Source organism: Phytophthora sojae, assembly GCF_000149755.1.
Source record: "Phytophthora sojae unplaced genomic scaffold PHYSOscaffold_3, whole genome shotgun sequence".
Taxonomy (NCBI): Eukaryota; Oomycota; class Peronosporomycetes; order Peronosporales; family Peronosporaceae; genus Phytophthora; species Phytophthora sojae.
The window spans coordinates 46,831-70,964 of NW_009258117.1; the positions used below are offsets into that span (position 1 = coordinate 46,831).

The 24,134-nt window shown below is 58.4% G+C and overlaps 8 protein-coding genes and 14 non-coding genes across 22 annotated transcripts; 18 read left to right on the top strand and 4 right to left on the bottom strand.

Annotated features, from left to right (window-relative positions):
- Positions 1-1,007: 1,007 nt before the first annotated feature.
- PHYSODRAFT_t656 lies at positions 1,008-1,088 on the top strand. The gene has a single exon. It is a non-coding gene; the product is annotated as a tRNA-Ser (tRNA).
- A 324-nt stretch (positions 1,089-1,412) lies between these two features.
- PHYSODRAFT_t657 lies at positions 1,413-1,493 on the top strand. Its single transcript has one exon. It is a non-coding gene; the product is annotated as a tRNA-Ser (tRNA).
- A 324-nt stretch (positions 1,494-1,817) lies between these two features.
- On the top strand, positions 1,818-1,898 carry PHYSODRAFT_t658. Its single transcript has one exon. It is a non-coding gene; the product is annotated as a tRNA-Ser (tRNA).
- A 324-nt stretch (positions 1,899-2,222) lies between these two features.
- On the top strand, positions 2,223-2,303 carry PHYSODRAFT_t659. The gene has a single exon. It is a non-coding gene; the product is annotated as a tRNA-Ser (tRNA).
- Positions 2,304-2,627: 324 nt separating this feature from the next.
- PHYSODRAFT_t660 lies at positions 2,628-2,708 on the top strand. The gene has a single exon. It is a non-coding gene; the product is annotated as a tRNA-Ser (tRNA).
- A 324-nt stretch (positions 2,709-3,032) lies between these two features.
- On the top strand, positions 3,033-3,113 carry PHYSODRAFT_t661. Its single transcript has one exon. It is a non-coding gene; the product is annotated as a tRNA-Ser (tRNA).
- Positions 3,114-3,437: 324 nt separating this feature from the next.
- PHYSODRAFT_t662 lies at positions 3,438-3,518 on the top strand. The gene has a single exon. It is a non-coding gene; the product is annotated as a tRNA-Ser (tRNA).
- A 324-nt stretch (positions 3,519-3,842) lies between these two features.
- PHYSODRAFT_t663 lies at positions 3,843-3,923 on the top strand. Its single transcript has one exon. It is a non-coding gene; the product is annotated as a tRNA-Ser (tRNA).
- A 324-nt stretch (positions 3,924-4,247) lies between these two features.
- Positions 4,248-4,328, top strand: PHYSODRAFT_t664. The gene has a single exon. It is a non-coding gene; the product is annotated as a tRNA-Ser (tRNA).
- A 324-nt stretch (positions 4,329-4,652) lies between these two features.
- Positions 4,653-4,733, top strand: PHYSODRAFT_t665. The gene has a single exon. It is a non-coding gene; the product is annotated as a tRNA-Ser (tRNA).
- A 324-nt stretch (positions 4,734-5,057) lies between these two features.
- PHYSODRAFT_t666 lies at positions 5,058-5,138 on the top strand. The gene has a single exon. It is a non-coding gene; the product is annotated as a tRNA-Ser (tRNA).
- A 324-nt stretch (positions 5,139-5,462) lies between these two features.
- PHYSODRAFT_t667 lies at positions 5,463-5,543 on the top strand. The gene has a single exon. It is a non-coding gene; the product is annotated as a tRNA-Ser (tRNA).
- Positions 5,544-5,867: 324 nt separating this feature from the next.
- Positions 5,868-5,948, top strand: PHYSODRAFT_t668. Its single transcript has one exon. It is a non-coding gene; the product is annotated as a tRNA-Ser (tRNA).
- A 324-nt stretch (positions 5,949-6,272) lies between these two features.
- PHYSODRAFT_t669 lies at positions 6,273-6,353 on the top strand. The gene has a single exon. It is a non-coding gene; the product is annotated as a tRNA-Ser (tRNA).
- A 693-nt stretch (positions 6,354-7,046) lies between these two features.
- Positions 7,047-7,232, bottom strand: PHYSODRAFT_449350 (hypothetical protein; the record flags this gene model as incomplete). The annotated part of the gene is made up of 1 exon (XM_009523488.1): positions 7,047-7,232. A coding segment is annotated over one exon (186 nt), but the record flags the coding sequence as incomplete, so codon positions are not given.
- Positions 7,233-7,538: 306 nt separating this feature from the next.
- On the bottom strand, positions 7,539-8,586 carry PHYSODRAFT_354162 (hypothetical protein). The gene is made up of 2 exons (XM_009523489.1): positions 8,229-8,586; positions 7,539-8,145 (listed from the first exon to the last, which is right to left on the bottom strand). Exons 1-2 carry the CDS (start codon positions 8,340-8,342, stop codon positions 7,582-7,584), a joined length of 678 nt encoding a protein of 225 aa, XP_009521784.1. The 5' UTR covers positions 8,343-8,586; the 3' UTR covers positions 7,539-7,581.
- Positions 8,587-9,446: 860 nt separating this feature from the next.
- PHYSODRAFT_541906 (hypothetical protein) lies at positions 9,447-10,528 on the bottom strand (the record flags this gene model as incomplete). Its single annotated transcript, XM_009523490.1, has 2 exons — positions 9,447-9,735; positions 9,992-10,528. The coding sequence occupies 2 exons, from the start codon at positions 10,526-10,528 to the stop codon at positions 9,502-9,504; spliced, it is 771 nt and encodes a 256-aa protein (XP_009521785.1). The 3' UTR covers positions 9,447-9,501.
- A 143-nt stretch (positions 10,529-10,671) lies between these two features.
- PHYSODRAFT_541907 (hypothetical protein) lies at positions 10,672-13,260 on the top strand (the record flags this gene model as incomplete). The annotated part of the gene is made up of 9 exons (XM_009523491.1): positions 10,672-11,025; positions 11,113-11,450; positions 11,496-11,541; positions 11,645-11,746; positions 11,812-12,059; positions 12,129-12,343; positions 12,425-12,540; positions 12,624-12,848; positions 12,939-13,260. 6 exons carry the CDS (start codon positions 10,672-10,674, stop codon positions 12,298-12,300), a joined length of 1,260 nt encoding a protein of 419 aa, XP_009521786.1. The 3' UTR covers positions 12,301-12,343; positions 12,425-12,540; positions 12,624-12,848; positions 12,939-13,260.
- A 3,668-nt stretch (positions 13,261-16,928) lies between these two features.
- Positions 16,929-17,870, top strand: PHYSODRAFT_497400 (hypothetical protein; the record flags this gene model as incomplete). Its single annotated transcript, XM_009523492.1, has 2 exons — positions 16,929-17,629; positions 17,678-17,870. 2 exons carry the CDS (start codon positions 16,929-16,931, stop codon positions 17,868-17,870), a joined length of 894 nt encoding a protein of 297 aa, XP_009521787.1.
- A 299-nt stretch (positions 17,871-18,169) lies between these two features.
- PHYSODRAFT_497136 (hypothetical protein) lies at positions 18,170-19,039 on the top strand (the record flags this gene model as incomplete). The annotated part of the gene is made up of 1 exon (XM_009523493.1): positions 18,170-19,039. The coding sequence occupies one exon, from the start codon at positions 18,170-18,172 to the stop codon at positions 19,037-19,039; it is 870 nt and encodes a 289-aa protein (XP_009521788.1).
- Positions 19,040-19,894: 855 nt separating this feature from the next.
- On the bottom strand, positions 19,895-20,920 carry PHYSODRAFT_327396 (hypothetical protein; the record flags this gene model as incomplete). The annotated part of the gene is made up of 2 exons (XM_009523494.1): positions 19,895-20,292; positions 20,770-20,920. 2 exons carry the CDS (start codon positions 20,918-20,920, stop codon positions 19,895-19,897), a joined length of 549 nt encoding a protein of 182 aa, XP_009521789.1.
- Positions 20,921-21,258: 338 nt separating this feature from the next.
- On the top strand, positions 21,259-22,965 carry PHYSODRAFT_350351 (hypothetical protein; the record flags this gene model as incomplete). The annotated part of the gene is made up of 2 exons (XM_009523495.1): positions 21,259-21,540; positions 21,667-22,965. The coding sequence occupies 2 exons, from the start codon at positions 21,259-21,261 to the stop codon at positions 22,963-22,965; spliced, it is 1,581 nt and encodes a 526-aa protein (XP_009521790.1).
- Between the last annotated feature and the right edge of the window lie 1,169 nt (positions 22,966-24,134).

Sequence of the window (24,134 nt, forward strand, 5' to 3'; positions counted from 1 at the left end):
CAAAACCCTTCACGCCCAGGTCCACATGGACCTTAGGCACCGTGACACGAGTGCCCGTCGCGAGACGAACAGTGACGATGTCACTCCCGCGCGCTACCAGCGCCTCAGCATAAAGCTGACTTCCGTCCATCGTAGAACGCCGGGCGTAGTTACCCGACGCTCCCGAATCGATCAAAATCGTCCATGGCTTCGTGAAGCCCTTCACCCAAGCTTGGACAACTAGCAAGCCCGGCTTGCATACACGTTCCGTGTTAGAGAGCCGTACTCTCTTCGGGGCTAAGTCCTGTCGACCTCCACCTCGCCGAGGCTCAATAGAGCTTAGTTCTTCCCCAGTAGGCCGCCCGCGCCTACTGGGACTTCTCGTTTCCCCGAGACAAACCAGAGCCCTGGCTCGAACTCGAAGAGCGGCTTGACGAAGCCTGGCGCTGATGGCGCAGCGGACACCCAGCACGAAGGTGACGGATGTCACCACAGATGAAGCATCTACAGATACCGCAACGCTGCTCAGCAACACGAAGCCCGGCTTCTTCGTCTTCAGCATAGCTGAGGTCCATGGGTTCCGGACTACTCGACACGCTAGCGTGAGACGCATTCCACCCAAGTCTCGACGACTTAAAGTTTTAAGGCGATAGACTCGAAATCTATTGGGGTAACCCGCGTGAGTTCAAGTCTCACAGCTGTCGATCTCTTTATGTCCGCGCCACCTGCTGCTCGTTCCCATCGCTTTTACGTCGTCTGGAGGCCGGCGCGGTGTCCGGGCGGCTGTCGCGGACTCCGGCCAGTCGTATGGGCGCGTCGGTGGGCGAAGCAAAAGCGTGGGAGCGGTGCAGAGTTGTGGTGCTGCCAGGGCGTCCAGGCGGCGTGGCCGGAGGATCGTGTGCGCTGGCCGCGTAGCCAAGAGGAGTGCGGTGCTGGTACAGCTTGCGGCGGCTGCGTTGGAGGCGTGGTTTGTGTGCTGTGGCGTGTTTAAGTTTGCGGCGCGGTGAGGGTGGTGTCGTGGATGCTAGGACAGCTTGGCCGAGCGGTTAAGGCGATAGACTCGAAATCTATTGGGGTAACCCGCGTGAGTTCAAGTCTCACAGCTGTCGATCTCTTTATGTCCGCGCCACCTGCTGCTCGTTCCCATCGCTTTTACGCCGTCTGGAGGCCGGCGCGGTGTCCGGGCGGCTGTCGCGGACTCCGGCCAGTCGTATGGGCGCGTCGGTGGGCGAAGCAAAAGCGTGGGAGCGGTGCAGAGTTGTGGTGCTGCCAGGGCGTCCAGGCGGCGTGGCCGGAGGATCGTGTGCGCTGGCCGCGTAGCCAAGAGGAGTGCGGTGCTGGTACAGCTTGCGGCGGCTGCGTTGGAGGCGTGGTTTGTGTGCTGTGGCGTGTTTAAGTTTGCGGCGCGGTGAGGGTGGTGTCGTGGATGCTAGGACAGCTTGGCCGAGCGGTTAAGGCGATAGACTCGAAATCTATTGGGGTAACCCGCGTGAGTTCAAGTCTCACAGCTGTCGATCTCTTTATGTCCGCGCCACCTGCTGCTCGTTCCCATCGCTTTTACGCCGTCTGGAGGCCGGCGCGGTGTCCGGGCGGCTGTCGCGGACTCCGGCCAGTCGTATGGGCGCGTCGGTGGGCGAAGCAAAAGCGTGGGAGCGGTGCAGAGTTGTGGTGCTGCCAGGGCGTCCAGGCGGCGTGGCCGGAGGATCGTGTGCGCTGGCCGCGTAGCCAAGAGGAGTGCGGTGCTGGTACAGCTTGCGGCGGCTGCGTTGGAGGCGTGGTTTGTGTGCTGTGGCGTGTTTAAGTTTGCGGCGCGGTGAGGGTGGTGTCGTGGATGCTAGGACAGCTTGGCCGAGCGGTTAAGGCGATAGACTCGAAATCTATTGGGGTAACCCGCGTGAGTTCAAGTCTCACAGCTGTCGATCTCTTTATGTCCGCGCCACCTGCTGCTCGTTCCCATCGCTTTTACGCCGTCTGGAGGCCGGCGCGGTGTCCGGGCGGCTGTCGCGGACTCCGGCCAGTCGTATGGGCGCGTCGGTGGGCGAAGCAAAAGCGTGGGAGCGGTGCAGAGTTGTGGGGCTGCCAGGGCGTCCAGGCGGCGTGGCCGGAGGATCGTGTGCGCTGGCCGCGTAGCCAAGAGGAGTGCGGTGCTGGTACAGCTTGCGGCGGCTGCGTTGGAGGCGTGGTTTGTGTGCTGTGGCGTGTTTAAGTTTGCGGCGCGGTGAGGGTGGTGTCGTGGATGCTAGGACAGCTTGGCCGAGCGGTTAAGGCGATAGACTCGAAATCTATTGGGGTAACCCGCGTGAGTTCAAGTCTCACAGCTGTCGATCTCTTTATGTCCGCGCCACCTGCTGCTCGTTCCCATCGCTTTTACGCCGTCTGGAGGCCGGCGCGGTGTCCGGGCGGCTGTCGCGGACTCCGGCCAGTCGTATGGGCGCGTCGGTGGGCGAAGCAAAAGCGTGGGAGCGGTGCAGAGTTGTGGGGCTGCCAGGGCGTCCAGGCGGCGTGGCCGGAGGATCGTGTGCGCTGGCCGCGTAGCCAAGAGGAGTGCGGTGCTGGTACAGCTTGCGGCGGCTGCGTTGGAGGCGTGGTTTGTGTGCTGTGGCGTGTTTAAGTTTGCGGCGCGGTGAGGGTGGTGTCGTGGATGCTAGGACAGCTTGGCCGAGCGGTTAAGGCGATAGACTCGAAATCTATTGGGGTAACCCGCGTGAGTTCAAGTCTCACAGCTGTCGATCTCTTTATGTCCGCGCCACCTGCTGCTCGTTCCCATCGCTTTTACGCCGTCTGGAGGCCGGCGCGGTGTCCGGGCGGCTGTCGCGGACTCCGGCCAGTCGTATGGGCGCGTCGGTGGGCGAAGCAAAAGCGTGGGAGCGGTGCAGAGTTGTGGGGCTGCCAGGGCGTCCAGGCGGCGTGGCAGGAGGATCGTGTGCGCTGGCCGCGTAGCCAAGAGGAGTGCGGTGCTGGTACAGCTTGCGGCGGCTGCGTTGGAGGCGTGGTTTGTGTGCTGTGGCGTGTTTAAGTTTGCGGCGCGGTGAGGGTGGTGTCGTGGATGCTAGGACAGCTTGGCCGAGCGGTTAAGGCGATAGACTCGAAATCTATTGGGGTAACCCGCGTGAGTTCAAGTCTCACAGCTGTCGATCTCTTTATGTCCGCGCCACCTGCTGCTCGTTCCCATCGCTTTTACGCCGTCTGGAGGCCGGCGCGGTGTCCGGGCGGCTGTCGCGGACTCCGGCCAGTCGTATGGGCGCGTCGGTGGGCGAAGCAAAAGCGTGGGAGCGGTGCAGAGTTGTGGGGCTGCCAGGGCGTCCAGGCGGCGTGGCCGGAGGATCGTGTGCGCTGGCCGCGTAGCCAAGAGGAGTGCGGTGCTGGTACAGCTTGCGGCGGCTGCGTTGGAGGCGTGGTTTGTGTGCTGTGGCGTGTTTAAGTTTGCGGCGCGGTGAGGGTGGTGTCGTGGATGCTAGGACAGCTTGGCCGAGCGGTTAAGGCGATAGACTCGAAATCTATTGGGGTAACCCGCGTGAGTTCAAGTCTCACAGCTGTCGATCTCTTTATGTCCGCGCCACCTGCTGCTCGTTCCCATCGCTTTTACGCCGTCTGGAGGCCGGCGCGGTGTCCGGGCGGCTGTCGCGGACTCCGGCCAGTCGTATGGGCGCGTCGGTGGGCGAAGCAAAAGCGTGGGAGCGGTGCAGAGTTGTGGTGCTGCCAGGGCGTCCAGGCGGCGTGGCCGGAGGATCGTGTGCGCTGGCCGCGTAGCCAAGAGGAGTGCGGTGCTGGTACAGCTTGCGGCGGCTGCGTTGGAGGCGTGGTTTGTGTGCTGTGGCGTGTTTAAGTTTGCGGCGCGGTGAGGGTGGTGTCGTGGATGCTAGGACAGCTTGGCCGAGCGGTTAAGGCGATAGACTCGAAATCTATTGGGGTAACCCGCGTGAGTTCAAGTCTCACAGCTGTCGATCTCTTTATGTCCGCGCCACCTGCTGCTCGTTCCCATCGCTTTTACGCCGTCTGGAGGCCGGCGCGGTGTCCGGGCGGCTGTCGCGGACTCCGGCCAGTCGTATGGGCGCGTCGGTGGGCGAAGCAAAAGCGTGGGAGCGGTGCAGAGTTGTGGGGCTGCCAGGGCGTCCAGGCGGCGTGGCCGGAGGATCGTGTGCGCTGGCCGCGTAGCCAAGAGGAGTGCGGTGCTGGTACAGCTTGCGGCGGCTGCGTTGGAGGCGTGGTTTGTGTGCTATGGCGTGTTTAAGTTTGCGGCGCGGTGAGGGTGGTGTCGTGGATGCTAGGACAGCTTGGCCGAGCGGTTAAGGCGATAGACTCGAAATCTATTGGGGTAACCCGCGTGAGTTCAAGTCTCACAGCTGTCGATCTCTTTATGTCCGCGCCACCTGCTGCTCGTTCCCATCGCTTTTACGCCGTCTGGAGGCCGGCGCGGTGTCCGGGCGGCTGTCGCGGACTCCGGCCAGTCGTATGGGCGCGTCGGTGGGCGAAGCAAAAGCGTGGGAGCGGTGCAGAGTTGTGGGGCTGCCAGGGCGTCCAGGCGGCGTGGCCGGAGGATCGTGTGCGCTGGCCGCGTAGCCAAGAGGAGTGCGGTGCTGGTACAGCTTGCGGCGGCTGCGTTGGAGGCGTGGTTTGTGTGCTGTGGCGTGTTTAAGTTTGCGGCGCGGTGAGGGTGGTGTCGTGGATGCTAGGACAGCTTGGCCGAGCGGTTAAGGCGATAGACTCGAAATCTATTGGGGTAACCCGCGTGAGTTCAAGTCTCACAGCTGTCGATCTCTTTATGTCCGCGCCACCTGCTGCTCGTTCCCATCGCTTTTACGCCGTCTGGAGGCCGGCGCGGTGTCCGGGCGGCTGTCGCGGACTCCGGCCAGTCGTATGGGCGCGTCGGTGGGCGAAGCAAAAGCGTGGGAGCGGTGCAGAGTTGTGGGGCTGCCAGGGCGTCCAGGCGGCGTGGCCGGAGGATCGTGTGCGCTGGCCGCGTAGCCAAGAGGAGTGCGGTGCTGGTACAGCTTGCGGCGGCTGCGTTGGAGGCGTGGTTTGTGTGCTGTGGCGTGTTTAAGTTTGCGGCGCGGTGAGGGTGGTGTCGTGGATGCTAGGACAGCTTGGCCGAGCGGTTAAGGCGATAGACTCGAAATCTATTGGGGTAACCCGCGTGAGTTCAAGTCTCACAGCTGTCGATCTCTTTATGTCCGCGCCACCTGCTGCTCGTTCCCATCGCTTTTACGCCGTCTGGAAGCCGGCGCGGTGTCCGGGCGGCTGTCGCGGACTCCGGCCAGTCGTATGGGCGCGTCGGTGGGCGAAGCAAAAGCGTGGGAGCGGTGCAGAGTTGTGGGGCTGCCAGGGCGTCCAGGCGGCGTGGCCGGAGGATCGTGTGCGCTGGCCGCGTAGCCAAGAGGAGTGCGGTGCTGGTACAGCTTGCGGCGGCTGCGTTGGAGGCGTGGTTTGTGTGCTGTGGCGTGTTTAAGTTTGCGGCGCGGTGAGGGTGGTGTCGTGGATGCTAGGACAGCTTGGCCGAGCGGTTAAGGCGATAGACTCGAAATCTATTGGGGTAACCCGCGTGAGTTCAAGTCTCACAGCTGTCGATCTCTTTATGTCCGCGCCACCTGCTGCTCGTTCCCATCGCTTTTACGCTGTCTGGAGGCTGGCGCGGTGTCCGGGCGGCTGTCGCGGACTCCGGCCAGTCGTATGGGCGCGTCGGTGGGCGAAGCAAAAGCGTGGGAGCGGTGCAGAGTTGTGGGGCTGCCAGGGCGTCCAGGCGGCGTGGCCGGAGGATCGTGTGCGCTGGCCGCGTAGCCAAGAGGAGTGCGGTGCTGGTACAGCTTGCGGCGGCTGCGTTGGAGGCGTGGTTTGTGTGCTGTGGCGTGTTTAAGTTTGCGGCGCGGTGAGGGTGGTGTCGTGGATGCTAGGACAGCTTGGCCGAGCGGTTAAGGCGATAGACTCGAAATCTATTGGGGTAACCCGCGTGAGTTCAAGTCTCACAGCTGTCGATCTCTTTATGTCCGCGCCACCTGCTGCTCGTTCCCATCGCTTTTACGCCGTCTGGAGGCCGGCGCGGTGTCCGGGCGGCTGTCGCGGACTCCGGCCAGTCGTATGGGCGCGTCGGTGGGCGAAGCAAAAGCGTGGGAGCGGTGCAGAGTTGTGGGGCTGCCAGGGCGTCCAGGCGGCGTGGCCGGAGGATCGTGTGCGCTGGCCGCGTAGCCAAGAGGAGTGCGGTGCTGGTACAGCTTGCGGCGGCTGCGTTGGAGGCGTGGTTTGTGTGCTGTGGCGTGTTTAAGTTTGCGGCGCGGTGAGGGTGGTGTCGTGGATGCTAGGACAGCTTGGCCGAGCGGTTAAGGCGATAGACTCGAAATCTATTGGGGTAACCCGCGTGAGTTCAAGTCTCACAGCTGTCGATCTCTTTATGTCCGCGCCACCTGCTGCTCGTTCCCATCGCTTTTACGCCGTCTGGAGGCCGGCGCGGTGTCCGGGCGGCTGTCGCGGACTCCGGCCAGTCGTATGGGCGCGTCGGTGGGCGAAGCAAAAGCGTGGGAGCGGTGCAGAGTTGTGGGGCTGCCAGGGCGTCCAGGCGGCGTGGCCGGAGGATCGTGTGCGCTGGCCGCGTAGCCAAGAGGAGTGCGGTGCTGGTACAGCTTGCGGCGGCTGCGTTGGAGGCGTGGTTTGTGTGCTGTGGCGTGTTTAAGTTTGCGGCGCGGTGAGGGTGGTGTCGTGGATGCTAGGACAGCTTGGCCGAGCGGTTAAGAAGTGGTAGTGTCATGACGACTATGATTGTATGCTTCCTAATTAGCGAGCTCATGTTGCTTGTTTGTGGTCGATACGTAGAGCTGAACACCGAGTGAGAGGCTAACGAACACGATCGCAGCTAGCAGTAAGAGTGTCTCGAGACGCGTGACCCCGGTAAACAGTGATACCGTCTCCTCGTCCTCGTCTTGCGCTAATAGCGTATTGGCAGTCTCGCCTGGTCGATTCTTCGGGAGCGAGCGAGCTTTCTTCATGGGGCGAGTAATAATACTCTGTGGAATATGAAACTCGTCGATACTGTGCCCCGTCCGGTCCCTCCACGCGCGCTGAGCTTTGATGTACCCGCGCACCCATTGAGCCTCCTTCTCGTCCATGCGGCCACGCTGGCGCCGCATTTCGTGTAGGTATAGACCTTCTCGGGGCTCTATCGCGTGAAGCCGCCACTCGTCCACTTCTGGCTCACTGTCGTCGATATATCCGTCGCTTTCTTCAGCATGATAATCACTATCGCTATCTTCGTCGTCTGGAAGTCTCCGCCCCACTTCGCCTGCCGAGTCCGTGTTGGCAGTCTCCGCGGCGGCATCACGCTTATCTGATGCCCTCAGCAGCTCCTCAAGTGTAGCAGGCGGGTGCTCGTGGTAGCGAGCTACAAAGCACGGAGAGCTGTCCATGCGAGCAATTCTGGCCGTCTCAGCGGCGATCCCGCTTCTCCTAGTCGGTTATTAACAGATTGTGATCGTAGGTTTCCGCCGACCCTCACCAGAAGTTGCCACCGACCACAAGTTCAATATGAAATGTGGCGGGCGGTTCAGCGCGATGCAAGAGGAGAAAGAGAGAATAAACCCTTGATGAAGCCCGTGTTGAACCCTTAGCCCAATTCCCCTAGACAATCGTGGGTGAGGATCCCGGTGCACGCTTGTAGCACTGCGGCGAAGGCTCGCCGTTTGTTTTAGGACTGAGTGAGGAATTGGCACCGCTCGAAGCAGCAGTCCGCCCGCCACTCGCCACGGAGTCATCAACAATGGGGCCTCGCGTAGGCGATAGCGGCGGCGTTCCCCTCCCACTTCGCCTGCTGTCCATGGACGACTCCGACAGCGATGGCATCATCAGTCCACCAGTGCTACCAGCACCAGTGTACTGCTTCTTTCCCAGCTTCTGCTGCGCGACGATCTCGCTTCGGATGATGAGGAAGATGCGGTAGAGCACAGATGCGAGCAGAACGGAGCCCAGCAGCAGCGTGTAGAAGATCGTAGGCAGCACCACGCTCGGTTGTAGCTCACCACTCTTCAGCTCCTCGTTGACAACGTTAGGGATGGCATCGTGATCTGTGCCTGTCGTGGCAGTGGCTGCAGCCTCCGCCGCTTGCACGTGCTGCCGCTCAAGCTCCGTCTCCAGGAGGTGGATGGTCTCTAGGCGACTCTCGGTGATGCGCGTCATGTTCTCCACCTGACAGGAAGCAGCAGCGGCGATCGATCATCAGCCACACATGCACACACACGCACTCAAGATTTTCCCCCCACTATTCTTACCTGCAGTCGCAGCACCATCACTTCGTCCTTGAGTCTCTCGCGCTGCTGCGTGAGCGCCTCGATCTCCGGGCTCATCATCTGGTGCAGCGCGAAGGTGCCCACGATCCCCACCATCAGCAGCGCCAGGATCACCGTCAGACCGCTCGCTGCCCTGCTCGTAGGAAGCCCCAGGGATACGCGGGTGAGGCAGCGACGGATTCGCGGGAAGCGCCGCTGCAGCGCGCGAGAGCAGCCGCCGGGAGTGGCCGCTGAGGCCGACGGGTTCCCGCCGGAGCTGGAGCTGCCGCCGGACTCGGACAGGAACGGACGGCCGTCGTCAGCGATGTTGATGCTCGTGCTGGGCTGGGAGGTGGCGGCCGCGGCGACCGCGCTAGATGAAGACGACATGGCGGCAGTGGACGACGCTTCTCCGAGTCCCGCGAGTCTCCCAAGTGCGATAAGAAACGCTGGCAAGTATTAGCCTCATACAAAAGGCAAGTATAGAAACGGGATGTTGATTACGCATGGGCGGCTCCATCTGGATGGCGCATACTGGCCTCAACCCACTTTGCTGTTCGTTGCTGCTGCTGCTGCTTCGTTAGGTGATCCTGCAGCGGTGAGGTACAAGTCCTATAGCTGCGCGCATTTTAGCGGCGACGGCTTCGTGGACTGCTACGACTGTGGCTGCGGCTCGGGCTGCGGTGGCGGCTGCGAGGGCTGCTACGCCGACGGGGACGGGACTCCGAACGGGAGCGCGACGAGAGAGAAGAGGCAGACGATGCTGAGCGCGAGCGAGATCTGCTCGAGGACACCGAGCGCGAGCGCAACCGCCTGCGACGCGGACTGCGAGATGCCCTCGAGGAAGGACTCGTGCTTCTTCCACGACGGCGGTGCTCGGGCGACGCACTGCGCAGCTTGCGCTTGCGGGACTGCGGTCGTGAGTCTGCTGCAGGAGAGCGGCGAGGAGAACGTGGAGCTTCTTCTGTTCGCACTCGAACGGGCAGTGCCGCTGGCAGCGGCTGCTGCTTTTCGGGTTTTAGCTTCGGGGACGCTTCCTGCTTCACCTCCTCTTTCTTCACCACCACGCTCGCGTCCTTATGGCCTTGCTCTTTTTCCAAAAACGATTCACTGCCTCTGCTTTCCTTCTTGCTGCCCGCTTCACGGCGTGGCGACTCATCCGCCACCGCGCTGACCGACGCCGAGCGGCCTGACAGATTCAACACCTTATGCTCGCCCTTAAGCACAGCCGAACGTGCAGGTGACACACTGACCGACAACTTCTCCGCCTTCACCTTCACTTCAGTCTTCGTACGACGGGATCCATCATGGCCGCGACTGGGACTGCGACTGGGGCTACGACTCGACCCGCTGGACGATTGCGATGGAGAGCGCTTCGCCCTCTTCTTCTTCGACGAAATCTTCTCATGACGCGACTTCCTACTGCGTGAGCGGGAACGCGAAGAGCTGGACGCACGGGAACTTCTGCTGCGCGACGATCCCGAACTGGACGAGGACACCGAGCGGCGTTTTCTCTCGGTAGCCAAAGACGACCGACGTGAACGCCGCTCAGCTAAGGGCGAGCGAGACTTCGACCGACGACGCGTCTTGGGCTCGTCACGGCCACGACTGCGTCGGTCGCGGCTACGGTGCTCACCAGGAGACCTCGGCCGACGCGAACGCGAACGCGACCTCGACCGGGAATGCGGGGATCGGAAGCGCTCTTGCCTCGCCCTCATCTTTTCCTCGCGCTCCTCCCTCTCCTTGAGTCTCAGCTTCCGAGCCTCTTCTCTCTCCTTCCACTCGTGCTCCTTCCTTTCCTTCCGCTCCATACGACGCCGCTCCTGCGCCTCCGGGTCGAAACTCTCGCCGGCCACGTAGTCCGTGGCGATGCCGAACGCGTCCTTGATCCTCTTATTCTCCTCCTCCTTCCTCTTCTGGCGGGCGTGGGAGCTCTCCGCGTCCTTGGCCTTCTCCCCCCCTCGGTCGCTAGCCTCGTTCAGTCGCGCCAGCAGCCGCTCCCGCTCCCGCTTGACCTTTTCCTGGATCTCCTCGGGGTCGCATCCGCGGTCCTCCATCTCCAGCGATATCTCCAGCAGCTGCAGCTCCACCTTCCGCTTCTGCTCGTGCAGCAGGATGTCCGCGTTTGGCGGCGGCCGGCCCTTGCCGCCTCGGTGCGCGCCAAAGTCCCCCGACGCGCCCCCGCGCTGGTTGCGCGCCAGCGTCTGCCGCGTGCGCGACGCGTTCACGTAGCTGAGGTTGCGCTGCACGTAGCCATTGGTGCCGGAGCCGCGCACTGTGCGCAGGCCGATGCCGTTGTACATGGCTCCGCTGCTTCCTCCTGACGACTGGTCGGGTTGTGTTTCCCCTTTTCGGCGCTCCAGTGGATTCTCCTACGACAATTCGTACTTAGGCGAGAATATCAAGCCGCGCCAGCACGTTGTAGTATTCTGCAACTTGCACCAAGATGCTGACGCTGCAGGTGGGGCAGTGCGGGAACCAGTTGGGGCGCGCGCTGTTCGACAAGCTGGCGGCGGAGCAGGAGGCGGGCGACTCGGCCTTCTTCCACTCTGCCGACGCCTTCCGCAGCGATCGGTCGGTGGTGCACACGCACAGCAAGAGAAGAGCTCGCGCGGTGCTGGTGGATATGGAGCCAAAAGTCATCCAGCAGTGCTACAAGACGGAGAGCGCGGCTGCAACGTGGGAGTACGGGCCCAAGAGCGCGTTCACGAGGCAGAGCGGCTCGGGCAACAACTGGGCGAGCGGGTACACGACGCAGGGCACGCAGGCGGAGAGCGAGCTGCTGGACTTGCTGCAGTCGGTGCGTGGATTGCGCTGCTGTGCTGGAGTGTACTCTGCTATGGCTAGTAGATTACAGATACTTATATATTGTGGTTTTGCGTGCAAGGAAGCTGAGCGTTGCGACTTGCTCAGGGGGTTTCTCACGCTGCAAAGTGCAGCGGGAGGCACAGGGTCTGGTCTGGGATCGTTCCTAACAGAGAAGCTGGCGGATTTCTACCCGTCGACATCCTTGCTGAACGCTGTAGTGTGGCCGTACCAATCTGGAGAGGTGATTGTTCAAAACTATAACGCGATGCTCACGATGGCGAGCCTCGCGGACGCGGCACACGGCATTTTCATGCTGCAGAACGACGCCGCGAGCCTCATCTGCCAAAGGCTGCTGCGTATCCCGCACCCTTCGTTTGACGCGATGAACGAAGTTCTTGCAGCACATCTGGCCTCTGCGTTTCTCCCAGTGACCTCCAATTTTCGGAGCCAGTCTGGCAAGAGTTTTGACTCGCTTGGAGAAATTCGCGACCGGTTGTGCCAGCATCCCGTACGCTATATTGCAGATTTGTTAGCTGTGTTGTGGAGTGCAGGTTATGCCAGTTTCATTGAGTTCACGTGAAAACTATGTGGTTTGGATGCCGTGCTTGCAGGGATTTAAGCTTCTCGATATCAAGATGGTTCCACTGATGCCCCATAGATCCAAGAAGTTTAGCACGCACACATGGACAGGAATCGTGAAGCAATTGCGCCAGGTGTGTGTCATTGCCAATCTATATTTCTGCAAAGGTGAAGTCTAATATGTTTTCGCTCTTGCCAGATGCAAGTTGCCAATGCAGCTTTTGAGGAAGGCGTTGACTGGGATATTTCGTTGTCATCCGAACAAGGAAGAGGGCTTAACCGCTCCGTCGGTAGCTTACTCATTTTACGAGGAAAACACTCCGATCAAGCCGATCCGGCTGCATTTTCTGATCCGAGAATGTATACCGCATGGAGTATTGACCCGTTTCAGTGCTATTCATCAGCCGCGAGTTTCAACTCCTACGACAAGACAGGGACTCTGATAAGGTACTGCTAACTACAATCGCGCTTGGCTGTTGATAAAATATCCTAAATTTCTGTTTTAAATTCCTGCAGCAATTCCAAGGCGATGATGCAGACTCTGGCGATAACGATGGACAAGGCTTACGATATGTTTTCCCACGGCGCATATTTGCACCAGTATGAACGCTTTGGCATCGATCGCGCGTTCTTTCAAGAAACGTTTCTCCAAATTGATCAGATCACGCAGAACTACGCCTCCCTGTGAATTCTATTCCGACCCACGGTTTTTGTTGTGGCAAGGGAGTACGGTAAGCCTGCTCAAACGAATTCATGCTTGCTTGCCTGGTATATTGATAAAGACTGATGATGCTGAAAAACATGTATCGAAGCCGATTGCAGCGTCGACAAGATAAGACCAGAACTGAAGATTAAACGCAGTCACGCTCGTGAAATGGAGGATGCAGATATCGCTGATACTTCTTCATTATTAAGGACGCATCTCATTGTACGTGCCTGTGAGAGGTATGCGTTTGCTGGAACGGACTATCAACACTTGACTAACTACAGCAATCTGGCTGCTACTTGTAGGGTTCTTGGACAACAAACAAATGCGCGGATCTCACGGTCCGAGCGCGGACATCATTTCAAGCGGTTCAAACGTCTCCAACAGCGCGATGACGCTGTCGTCCAGCTCCAGCTCGCCTTCTTGCGTGACAAATTGGCCATGACTGTCCAGATACTCCCCCGCGTGCGGCATAACTTGGTTGGTGTTGAGGGCCAAATGGGTCATTTGGGTCTGGGCACCTACCGACGGTGCGTATGTCTGCGTCGCTTCAAATGTGGGTCGTGGATGATCACTCGTGACCAGGACTTCGCTCTCCGATTTGTTCGTAGGGCTCGCAGCGGCTTCTGCTTTCCGCCTCCGTGCAATCTTTTCGCGGTACTTTTGCGCATGCGTCATGGTCTGGCGAGTCGTACGGGTCCCGATGTGCGCGGCAATTGTTTTCCATGGACCTGACGGATAGCACTCGAGGGCTTCCAAGAACAGTTCGTGCTCCTCGAGAGTCCAAGGCGTGCCGGCACGCTTCGTGGGCAGCGAGCGAGCCTGGTCCTGGTTGGGCGCCAGACGAATGAGCTCCTGGTCTCTCTGAAAGTATTGACTCTGGACGCGCGGTGTGATGGTCATGTCCGGTGTGGTGTAGCGAGGTGGTGGTGCAGTGCGGTGGTTCACTCGGAGGTGACAAATGCAAGAATGATATCTGTTGTGGACGACAGGTCTCGGCGGGGCCGGTCGATGGACCGTTCACACAATTGCATTGCTGATTGCAATGGGACATGGAGCGTAGAGACCGGTGCGATGACTTGCCCAATGTCCCTCATCATAGAGCGGGCTTTCAAAGGCAGGGCAAAAGCAAGTTTCCAGCCCAAAATCCAGGTTCGGCGGCCTGATTGGATATTATTGTAACAGGATTTTCGACTGGTGAGAGATTGTTGGGCCACGCGTGGCCGTATTGTTACAGTCTTCAGCTTCCAGTCCGGGCTGCTACCCCCAATATGCGCGCGCAAAGAAAATGGAAATGGTTGGTCCCAGTCGGCAAGTTGGCGCCGCATTGTTCACGTTACGCCTACCAATCCGATCATACGAATCGTAAACATACCGAGGAGGTTACGAGACCGACCCCCTTGAATCTCTTCGCTAACTCGCCCGAAATGGCCACAGCGGCAGCGTCGCTGCGTTGGTCGTGACTGGTACGGAAAATCGGGGAAAAATAAGGGAGCAATGAACTCGGGAGCATTGGAGCAGAAAAACTACAGCACGTGGTGTTAGCTACTCACCATACGAACAACTTCAACGCAATGTTCAGCAATGCAGCGTGTATTGTGTATATATTAAAATCTAATCATCTAATTCACGCAGCCCAGCATACCCCCACGAGCGTGGGCGCAGGAACTCTTGTTGAAACTCCTCGTCGTCTTGGTGAAGTAATTCCTGATAAGACATTGTCAGCGGAGCCATTCTCACACGAGAAGTGTCGAGACTTTTCTCGACCAGCTCGAACCGCGATGGCTCGCGTCGCATGCTGTCAATTCCGTGCCCAGCTTGGTGCGGACGAGGATGCTCTTCCACTCGTTGACGTTTCTCTCGTGGCGCAGGCTCAACTACTCGGGAGGCTCGAGCCGAGGCTGTCCCCGGCAGCCACCAGTGCTTGTCGAAGTACTCTGGCATCAGCTTCAGAGGTCCAGCAGACTCTATGATAGCAATCAAATCGTGCAAGCTTTTGCATCATCTCAACATCACCGGGTTTTACTAGAAGCTGTGATCCTTCGTCCACTCATGGATGGCTGCCTCGGCAGCTTCTGCACTTCGTACTCGAGCTGCGGCGGCGCGGGTATAGTATATGTGGTCGTTGATGAGCTGTGTGCTGCCACAGCAGGCGAGGTGTGATCCAAGAACAATGTCTGCGAGGGGTCCGTGCGGTTGAATGACACGAACCATGGCTCGGCGAAGAGATGGTCGAAGGAGAAGTGCTCGGTGTCGTCATCCTCAATGCGCGGATAGACCGCCCTACACTTATCGGGATCTACATGTATTTCAAGCATTCTCTAAAGATATTCTGGGCGTATTTTACGCAGGTACTAACACCACGTACTGTAGTTTTTCTGCTCCAATGCTCCCGAGTTCATTGCTCCCTAACTTTTCCCGAAAATCGGGAGTCGTCTCTAGAAGACTCCTGTGACAGCCGGCCGCCAAACCGCAAGAACCGCGCACTTCGAATCAGCGCGATGCATGTGTATGCACACTGTGAGAATCGGTGCAGATCCCGCTGGTATTTAACGGCTGCAGAGAGCCAAGCTATTACTGTAGTGACGGACGACGCCGACTTGAGGAGGAGCTCAATCCACCATCGTGGTTGCGCACATCGTCGGACGCATGGCAGTTGAGATGGCGGATTCGACCAATGTAGTCACAGTGAGTACATGTAGCGAGCGCCCGTATCAAGAATTGAAGTCGGCGGAGCGAGCTGGTGGTGGCCTTGGGACACGCTGAAACACTCCAGCCGAGTTCATAGTGGCGGCATCGAGCCATCACGATCAGAAGTTATCTCGGTGGAGGTCAACAAGTATCCAGAAAAAGCATACAAAGACCAAGCTTAAAATGATATTTTGAGTTATGGTCTTTTGAATATCCAGCGCGGATTAAAATTAACAGCGGAATTAACCAATCAAAGGTGAAATTTATCATTACCTAATGATCTCATCTGAGCGCGGGCCAAGCACTTTGTAAGTCAAATAGACGTCTTGAACACCTTGGAATGGGAACAACTAAAAGAAACGTATGGAGACTTCACAACAGCTACGACTGCATGCAGTGTATGACAAGCAAATGCCATCCCAACCTTAGCATCCTCACAGTAAGCCAAGGCTCTTTCTACGGTGTGAGCTCTACATGTACCAGTATCGATCAGTGTGTTGTCAGCGTTTATAGCGAACGGGGGTCATTTATCGTATACCAAGTTCGATCAGGCGCATAGTTGTTTAGAGCTATACGAAAGCCTTCACGCAGTCTGTCTTGGAGCTTCCAACCTTGCTCAAAACTTGAACGTCTCCTGGATCGTTAATGGGAGTTCCGGTTCGTCTCTATAAAGATTCCCCTTTGCAGAAGCACGAAATTACTCTACAGTAATTCGCATTGCGCTTATCGATGCTTTTGCTAAGGGCTTCGCGGAGGTTGGGATAGCTCGTCTATACATACACTTGTCTAAACCGCTTGCAAGCCGCTTCGGCGCGCACGCGACCAGCGCGAGATGGGACGTTCCACTTATTAATACCTTGAATACAGTAGTGACATCAAATTCGGGCGGATGGTTTAGCATCTGTTTGAAGAATGAGCACTTCTCGAGCGTTATGTTTCTACCATCAACCTGTCTGCGAATCTATCTGCGGCTACGGGATGAGTTGCGGTATGCAGGTTGCCCTTCAACTTTAGTACCTTTCACTCCCAGCAAAGTATCGATGTACCAACGTATCAACCCAGCTTTAAGCGGGGTGGTTTTCGCCCATATACATCATGTATGGCGTGTATTACATGTGCATGTACCTATCGGTAGATACTGCTATCTCTGCTTACGTTGCAGCTGCAAAGCTCCAGAATGCGGACTGACAACTGAGTCAGTTGAACTGATACAGTAGTCCCTGGGCTCGAGCGTACAGACCAATATATAATATAATGTTCGCTATTGTGATCCATCAGAGTGACATAACAGCCTCGCCTGTAGGATCGACTCACAGAGGCATGCAAGCCTGGCCTCGGCTTGCCCGAATAACGGCCTGAAACAACTACGGCTACCTGACAGGCTGCCAGTGACAGCTACATAAGTGGTCCTCGAGAACACGCCTTGAGGGTTGCTCACACGTTAGGTATTACCTAGAAGCACCACGCAAAACACATAGTTGTGCACGCAAGGCGAAGGTTGGTAGATTCGAGGGTAGAGATGCCCCGAACCCGCGAAGGTACATGTGCGTATTGGGCCGCCAGTAGTGCTCATTCTGCACTCAGCGAACACAGTTCTGGAGACTCGAAGTGCAGTATCTGACGGCGAGTTACCAGCGAGGTTCGCCGCGCTTTTGCGGCGGCTTGCCTCCAGCCCGTGCTCGGTTTATTCTGACGATGTGTTTCGTGGTGCTGTCAGGAATCGCCGGAGATTAATCGTACCTGCTTGAAGTTGCCGGACAAGATTCGCGTCACCAGCGCCGGCGAATCTGCTAATTAACGTTGCGGATGGAGCATCGTGTTGGTAGCCGCGCGCAAACTCCCACAGGCTTCCACGAAGCCATTTCCCATTTCCCCAAACTGAGAGCACGCGTTGCGACCCTACAGTTCTGCTCAAGTCGATGGAGGCCAAGTTGCTCGCCATGAGCGGCCTGCTGGACGAACCCAGCTTCCGCAGACTCATAAAGTTCCAGGCGCGCCGCCGAGAAGGCCTTGGTGGCAGCGAGCTGGAGATCCTCACCGAGACCGTCCATGTGAGCATGAGTGATGACCCCCGCCTGTCCTTCACGGCTTACCGCATGCGCATCCGCAGCGCCGACGACGTACTGCATCACACAGCAGTCGCGCAAGATCGCGACCCCAACGCTGGTGGGCGGTGGGTACTGGAGAAACGCTACTCGGAGTTCAATCAGTTCCGCAAGGAGCTCCTCAAGCATATTGAGCACTGGGAGAGCGTTGTGACGCACGAGTTCGCGCACCTGAAGACCAAGAACGTTATAAAGGGCCACGGTGACAAGCGCAACACCTTTGCTGTCGTCTCGAACTCTCTGCGTCGTGCAATTTCGCCGCAGTTCCCCAAGAAGCGCATTCACGTGGACACGCCTAAGATCATCGCCGAGAGAGTCCACGGTTTGACGGAGTTCGTCCGCAAACTCATGGGTGTTTATACCGATCTCGGACTCTACCTGAGCAATGGCCAGCTACACTCCACCGCCTTCGCCTCATCATACGAGCTAGTGCACGAAATGCAGATGGACATTGAGACGTTCTTGGAAGTGCCCCAGCTGCAGAAGGATGCGGAGACGCGCCGGCAATCTGCTGTGTTGGCTCTCGAGAACGTCGAGAATCGTCGTGACCTTGTTCACAATAGCCCAAACTCCGACCAAGCTGAACCTGTGTGCTGTATCTGCTTGAATGAGGACGATCCCGAAGCCGATGAAAACGCGCCGCTCGTGCAACTTCCTTGCCGCCACCACTTCCACGAAGACTGCGTGATCGACTGGTTCAGTGCCAGCACGACATGTCCGCTTTGCCGCCGCTCCACTGCCAGCCCTACCGCGTAAGCCACTAACACATAATGAAAACCGTTTAGTACATTGCATTCCACCTCGATCGTTTTCTTGACGGGGAGCGTTGTCGCGTCCGATCCAATAATGCGATGGGATCTGCAGTCAAGACTGCAACCTGCCGCCAAAGTATCCAGGCAGCGCGCAGGTGGAGATTTGCGGCTCCGTATGATAGGCTGATTGGCGTCAACACGAATTTCATGACGAACTTCAGAGAACCCAAGCACCCCTCGTTCCTCCAGAACTCAATTTCACAACGCTAAAGAAACCTGATCAGTCGAACGACGCCGAGGCCCATGACGACTTCTGCCTTCGAGAGCAAGCTGCTAGCCTCAAGCGGTCTCCTGGACGAGCCGCATTTCCGCCGACTGATCAAGTTCCAGACTCGACGGAGAGAGGCGCTGGTCGGCAGCGAGCTGGAGATCCGCACCACCGTCACCCACGTCTTACCTCCCGAGGCCAGCACCGACGTTTGGTTCACCGTCTATTGCATGCACATCCGTCGAGTTGCTGATACCCGGGTAGACGCTGCTGACCAGTGGGCCCTGAAGAAGCGGTATTCGGAGCTCGAGGCTTTCAGGAGACTGCTGCTCAAGCGTATCGCAGACTGGGAATACACCGTTCGCGGTGAGTTCACTAGCAAGACGACCACCGGCCGCCGCACAGCGTTTGCCGTTGTTTCGAATGCGATGCGGCGCGCCATTTCGCCATCCTTCCCGAGGAAACACATTAGACCCAACAAACCCGAAGTTATCAGCGAGCGAGTCGTGGGGTTGCCGAGTTTTGTGCGGAAGCTGCTTGGCGTGTACACGGATCTGGCAGTTTACAAGACCAACAACCGACTACAAGATGGCGGCTTTGCCTCATCGTGGGCCCAGTTGTGCACGATCTTCTCTGAGCTGGAGACGTTCCTCGAGGTCCCGCAGCCCCAGAAAGATGCAGAGATTCAGCGGCAGTCCGCTGTGTTGGCGTTGAAAGACTTCATCGAGGCCACAAACTCGGAAGATCAAACCTCGCCCGAGCAGCTATGCTCCATTTGCCTAAGCGAAGATCCAGCAACCGACCAAGTAAGCTTGCCGTGCGGCCACCACTTCCATGAAGACTGCGTGATCGACTGGTTTAGCACCAGAACAACGTGCCCGCTTTGCCGCCGCAGCTCTCATTGACGAAGTGCTACACGCCAAATGACAACAATGTGCCAAGTTTTGACTTTCTACCGACAATATTATCTATCTGCAAGATTCGACTTGTTGATATTGTAGCTCTACGCCCCAACAGGAGGAAGCAACTGCGATCTCAATTGGCCCGCTCTAGTCGCTCAAAAGCATCGCCGGAACCAATCTCCTTCTCCCGTCACAACTTTGGTTTCCAATTGAGGTATCAACTGAGTCATGTTCATTGCAATTTGTTGTTTGGACTGTTCGCTCGAAATGTACAAGGCATGACTGTTTGAGATTGCAACAACCACCAGGTAATCGGGTTGCGACTCGTTACCAGGGAGATATCGGTCGGGCCACAACAACGCCCCCAACATATCACGATACAGGACGGCAGACAAGAGGACAAGTTGTCCTGGTGTTGTCCTGGACAACACCCGGCTATTGAAGCTGAAGTCAGGCCAGCCATGCAGCAAAATAAGGTTCTTCTAATTCGCGATCTACCTGCATTCCAACCCTTCACACGTAGCGTGTTATGAGACGCTCTCGCAGTAGAGGCAACCAGTCCACGATGCCAGTGCCGACACCCAGCAGCGGAATGCAGTTCCGAAGCCACGAACAGATAGGGCTGTGGAGAGCTCATGAGAACGAGATTCACAGGGTAGTTTTTGCGCGTCGCGATGCATGCATCGATAGCTTGCAAGAGAAGGCTAAGTTACGACCTGCTTGTTGGAGATCGTTAGGGCAGGATTGCGCTAAATGAACACAATATACCTCACCTGAAAAATGAAAAAAATGAAAGTTACGGCCTGCACCTCAGGCTGGTCACCAGCGCATCAAATGGGTACAGTACGCGGATGCGATTCAGAAGCCGCGGACAGATAGGTACGCGCACTTCAGGATCGGAGCACCGCAAAACCCGACGAGCAGCTCGTCGTCCTTCGAAGTAGCCAGCGGGATGCTGCCCACCACCAGGAGGGTTGCCGCAGCTTCAACGGCAGCTTCAATCGGCACATTCAGCGTTGAGCTTTGCGCTCTGCTGCACTGGCAGCTCAGCACCCGGAAGGCAGGCAAGGCTCTCAGCTCAGCGGAGCGCGGAGCTCGGCAAAGCTTTGCTTTGCGGCTATGCATGACACGCGCACCGTGTCGGCTGATGATAACGCCGGCAGCTTCGCGGCAGGTAAACAGCGGAGTCAGCACCGAAACCAGCTGCAGGTCGCCGTTGAACGGGACTGTGGAGACCGTTGGCGAAGACCCAGGGCCTGTATGGAGCGTGCAGCACGCCAAGCAGGACAAGCCGACCCGCTCCCAGTGAGGCTGCCCGCCACCACGGCCATCTGCCGGAGCACATGCCGAGCCTCGCGCGGGGCGCTCGCTGGCTGAAGAGCGTGGTGCCCCCCATCGTTGAACTTGCCGCCCCGATGGCGAGAGACGACGGGAGGGGCGGCCCAAACTGCAAGCAGTCGTTCGGCAGCACCTCAACCACGACACCTTTGCCGATGATGCCACTTTTCCCGGACCGGAGCCGAGTGCAGTGCAGACACTGTCTGAGACGGCTGCACTACATCTATTAGCACGACGAATGCCGCTGCCATCGCTGCTGCTTTTTGGTTTCCCCTGTAGGCGGCGCATGGAATCTTTTTCCTCCATGTCAGAGAAGCAATGCCGCGATTTTAACGCGCTGAGGCGTTTTCTGAAGTTTGCTGACTGTCACTTGCGTTTAACAAATCCCGAGGAACCGGGCGCCGTCGTGAACGCCCGCCGAGCGACGAGCTCCTGTAGGCGATGGCGGCGGCGGTACGGAGGCGCGCGACGTGTGAGCGCAGCCGTCTTGCTTGCCGGTGAGCTGGAGTGGAGCTCGGGGACTTGGCCCGTGCTCGTCGGCGGCATGCTTACTTGGCCGTGGTTTGGGCGCCGCTAATTTGCTGGTTTGGGTTCCGCGCTTCAGTTTTCCGTGTTGCATGGCCGGGGCTCCGTGTTGAACTTGATGATTGAAGTTGGCGGGCATAGTGAAAGCAAGAGTCGGCCTCCAATACGTGATATTCTCGGGGAATGCGCGCTCGCAGGTAATTGAAGTTGCAGTGACTGGACCCGTCTGCGCTCGTCGTCTGGGCGTCCCGGCGCTTTCATTTTCGATTCAGCGTCGCGGAGCTCGGTCCGCCATCAACCTTCGCCCGACACCAGCACCACCAGCCAGCAAGCAGCGCTCCCGCGTGTGACTGCCCGTTATGCTTTCATCGTCGCCGACACTGCCGTCGACAACCGTGCGGCCGTTCGCCTCTGGCGCGCCCTCGGTGGAGTTGCCCAAATTAAGGATCCCAATCGAAGCGGTACGCCAAGAAACAGGGCGTGGCCGCGACGACACGCGAGCCCCCGTCGGTGGGTATCACGCCGCGCCGCCAGTCCCCGTCAAGACTGAGGCCCCGACCAGCGCCACCATGCAGCACGGACCCTCGACGCGCTCGCCGTCGTCTCCGTCTTCCTTCTTCACGCAGCCTGAGATCGCCAAGGTAGGGCTCGCCTACCACTGCTTCAAGTGCATGCACTTAGATCAAAGGGCAACATGTCCATGTGCAACCAGCCAAAAGATGGTTGAAGTCTAACCTGGTGGTTGGTATCTATTGTGATATTTGCAGCTTGGCTTGACCCCGCTCCTCGAAGCCGCCGAGCAAGTGCGCCCGTCGACCGCTGAGACGTCGCCTCTCTTCGGTCGCACAAGCCCGCTCAAGCGCGAGCTCCCGCAGCCGCTGCCCTCAATCATGCATGCCATGGGTGGCTACCCTCTGGAGTCATTGTCGATGCCCAAGAGAGCACGCGTCGGCTCGGACGTCGGACTGGATGTGCAGGCTTCGTATAGCTTGCTGGGCCACATGCCTCGCCAAGCCATGATCTACCCTTCCATCCCCCAGCAGCATCCCTACCACCAGCAAGCTACTTCCTACGCACCTGCCACTGAAGTCCAAACCCTCAGCAGTGCAGGATCAAGCTCGCCTAGTGCACATGGACTGCCTACCATCTCCGGTGTCTCGGTCTGGGACACCGTGCTGTCAACAGGCAAGTTCCCCACGGACGTTTGCTTGAGCGAGCATGGCTCCGGTGCGGCATCGCCGACAGCCGCTTTCAACCCCAACAAGACCAGGTCGAGCAGCGAAGACGCTACTGAGTGCATCGGAGCGTTGGCAAGCACTGAAGTGAAACAGGGGCGGTGGACAGCAGATGAAGAGCAGTACGCCAGCTCCCTGATTCGGGCAGTGAACAGCGGAGAGGTTGTGTTGCCGCCGAACGTCTCGGTGCGGAAATTTGTTGCAGACAACCTGCAGTGCAAGACCATGCGCGTGAGCAAGAAGTTCCGAAGCCTCGGATCTAGCCCCCGAGACGCCCCTGAACATGAAGAGGAGCCCGTGACCCCACGTGATGAGTCGTTCAACCCGCTCAGTCTCAAGTCTATCATGAACAACGAGTCTAGCGCCTCGACGTTGTCGTCCGATGTGCTTAACGTTGCGGAGACCATCGCCAACGCGAACCTGATCCGCCAGAGCCCAAGCAACAAAAGTGGCAAGAAGTCAACGCAGCGTGTACTCAAGCGGTCCGACTACTCGCAGCACGGAAGGGTGCGCAGCGGCCGGTGGTCGGTGGAGGAAGAAAACTATGCCAAGGCCATGATCGAGGCGTTCAAGTCGGGCTACCTGCCACTGCACGGCAACGTCTCCCTGCGCAAGTTCTTGTCCGAGGTGCTCGTGTGCCACCCGATGCGCATCAGCAAGAAGTTCGTGGGTTACGTGCGGAAGTATCACTGGTACCGCATCGCCGCGGGCAAGTGCGATCCCGAAGCCAAGCGTCAGGCGTTGTACCAACTTAGCCACCTCGAGCGGGTCTTCTGGACGTCGCTGCAGCAGAACAGCGAGTGGTCCGCCGGCCTCCGCAGGGACGACTAATCTGACCAAGGTCAGCCCGGCTGCCGGTGAGGCAGCTCGATGATATTTAACAGCGGACCGAATGAAGGCCAATCCAGCGCAGCAAAGCTCGCAAAGAACAGGAACACCTTGTTATGAGGCAGGCGAGCAGTATGTAAGTTTAGTAATAGGTGTTGCAGTCAATGAAACATTCATTTTGCGTACTTCTCCCGAGCAAACTGAAGCAAGGCATGTTGAAGTTAAGGGTAACAGCACATGGACAGGCCCAAGCGGTACTGCAAGTCAAGCAAAACAATATTCTAACCCAAAACAACAAAACGGACGACCCAAAACAAAAACTTCAGTTGACCTGCGAGCGCGCATTCCCCGAGAATATCACGTATTGGAGGCCGACTCTTGCTTTCACTATGCCCGCCAACTTCAATCATCAAGTTCAACACAGAGCCCCGGCCATGCAACACGGAAAACTGAAGCGCGGAACCCAAACCAGCAAATTAGCGGCGCCCAAACCACGGCCAAGTAAGCATGCCGCCGACGAGCACGGGCCAAGTCCCCGAGCTCCACTCCAGCTCACCGGCAAGCAAGACGGCTGCGCTCACACGTCGCGCGCCTCCGTACCGCCGCCGCCATCGCCTACAGGAGCTCGTCGCTCGGCGGGCGTTCACGACGGCGCCCGGTTCCTCGGGATTTGTTAAACGCAAGTGACAGTCAGCAAACTTCAGAAAACGCCTCAGCGCGTTAAAATCGCGGCATTGCTTCTCTGACATGGAGGAAAAAGATTCCATGCGCCGCCTACAGGGGAAACCAAAAAGCAGCAGCGATGGCAGCGGCATTCGTCGTGCTAATAGATGTAGTGCAGCCGTCTCAGACAGTGTCTGCACTGCACTCGGCTCCGGTCCGGGAAAAGTGGCATCATCGGCAAAGGTGTCGTGGTTGAGGTGCTGCCGAACGACTGCTTGCAGTTTGGGCCGCCCCTCCCGTCGTCTCTCGCCATCGGGGCGGCAAGTTCAACGATGGGGGGCACCACGCTCTTCAGCCAGCGAGCGCCCCGCGCGAGGCTCGGCATGTGCTCCGGCAGATGGCCGTGGTGGCGGGCAGCCTCACTGGGAGCGGGTCGGCTTGTCCTGCTTGGCGTGCTGCACGCTCCATACAGGCCCTGGGTCTTCGCCAACGGTCTCCACAGTCCCGTC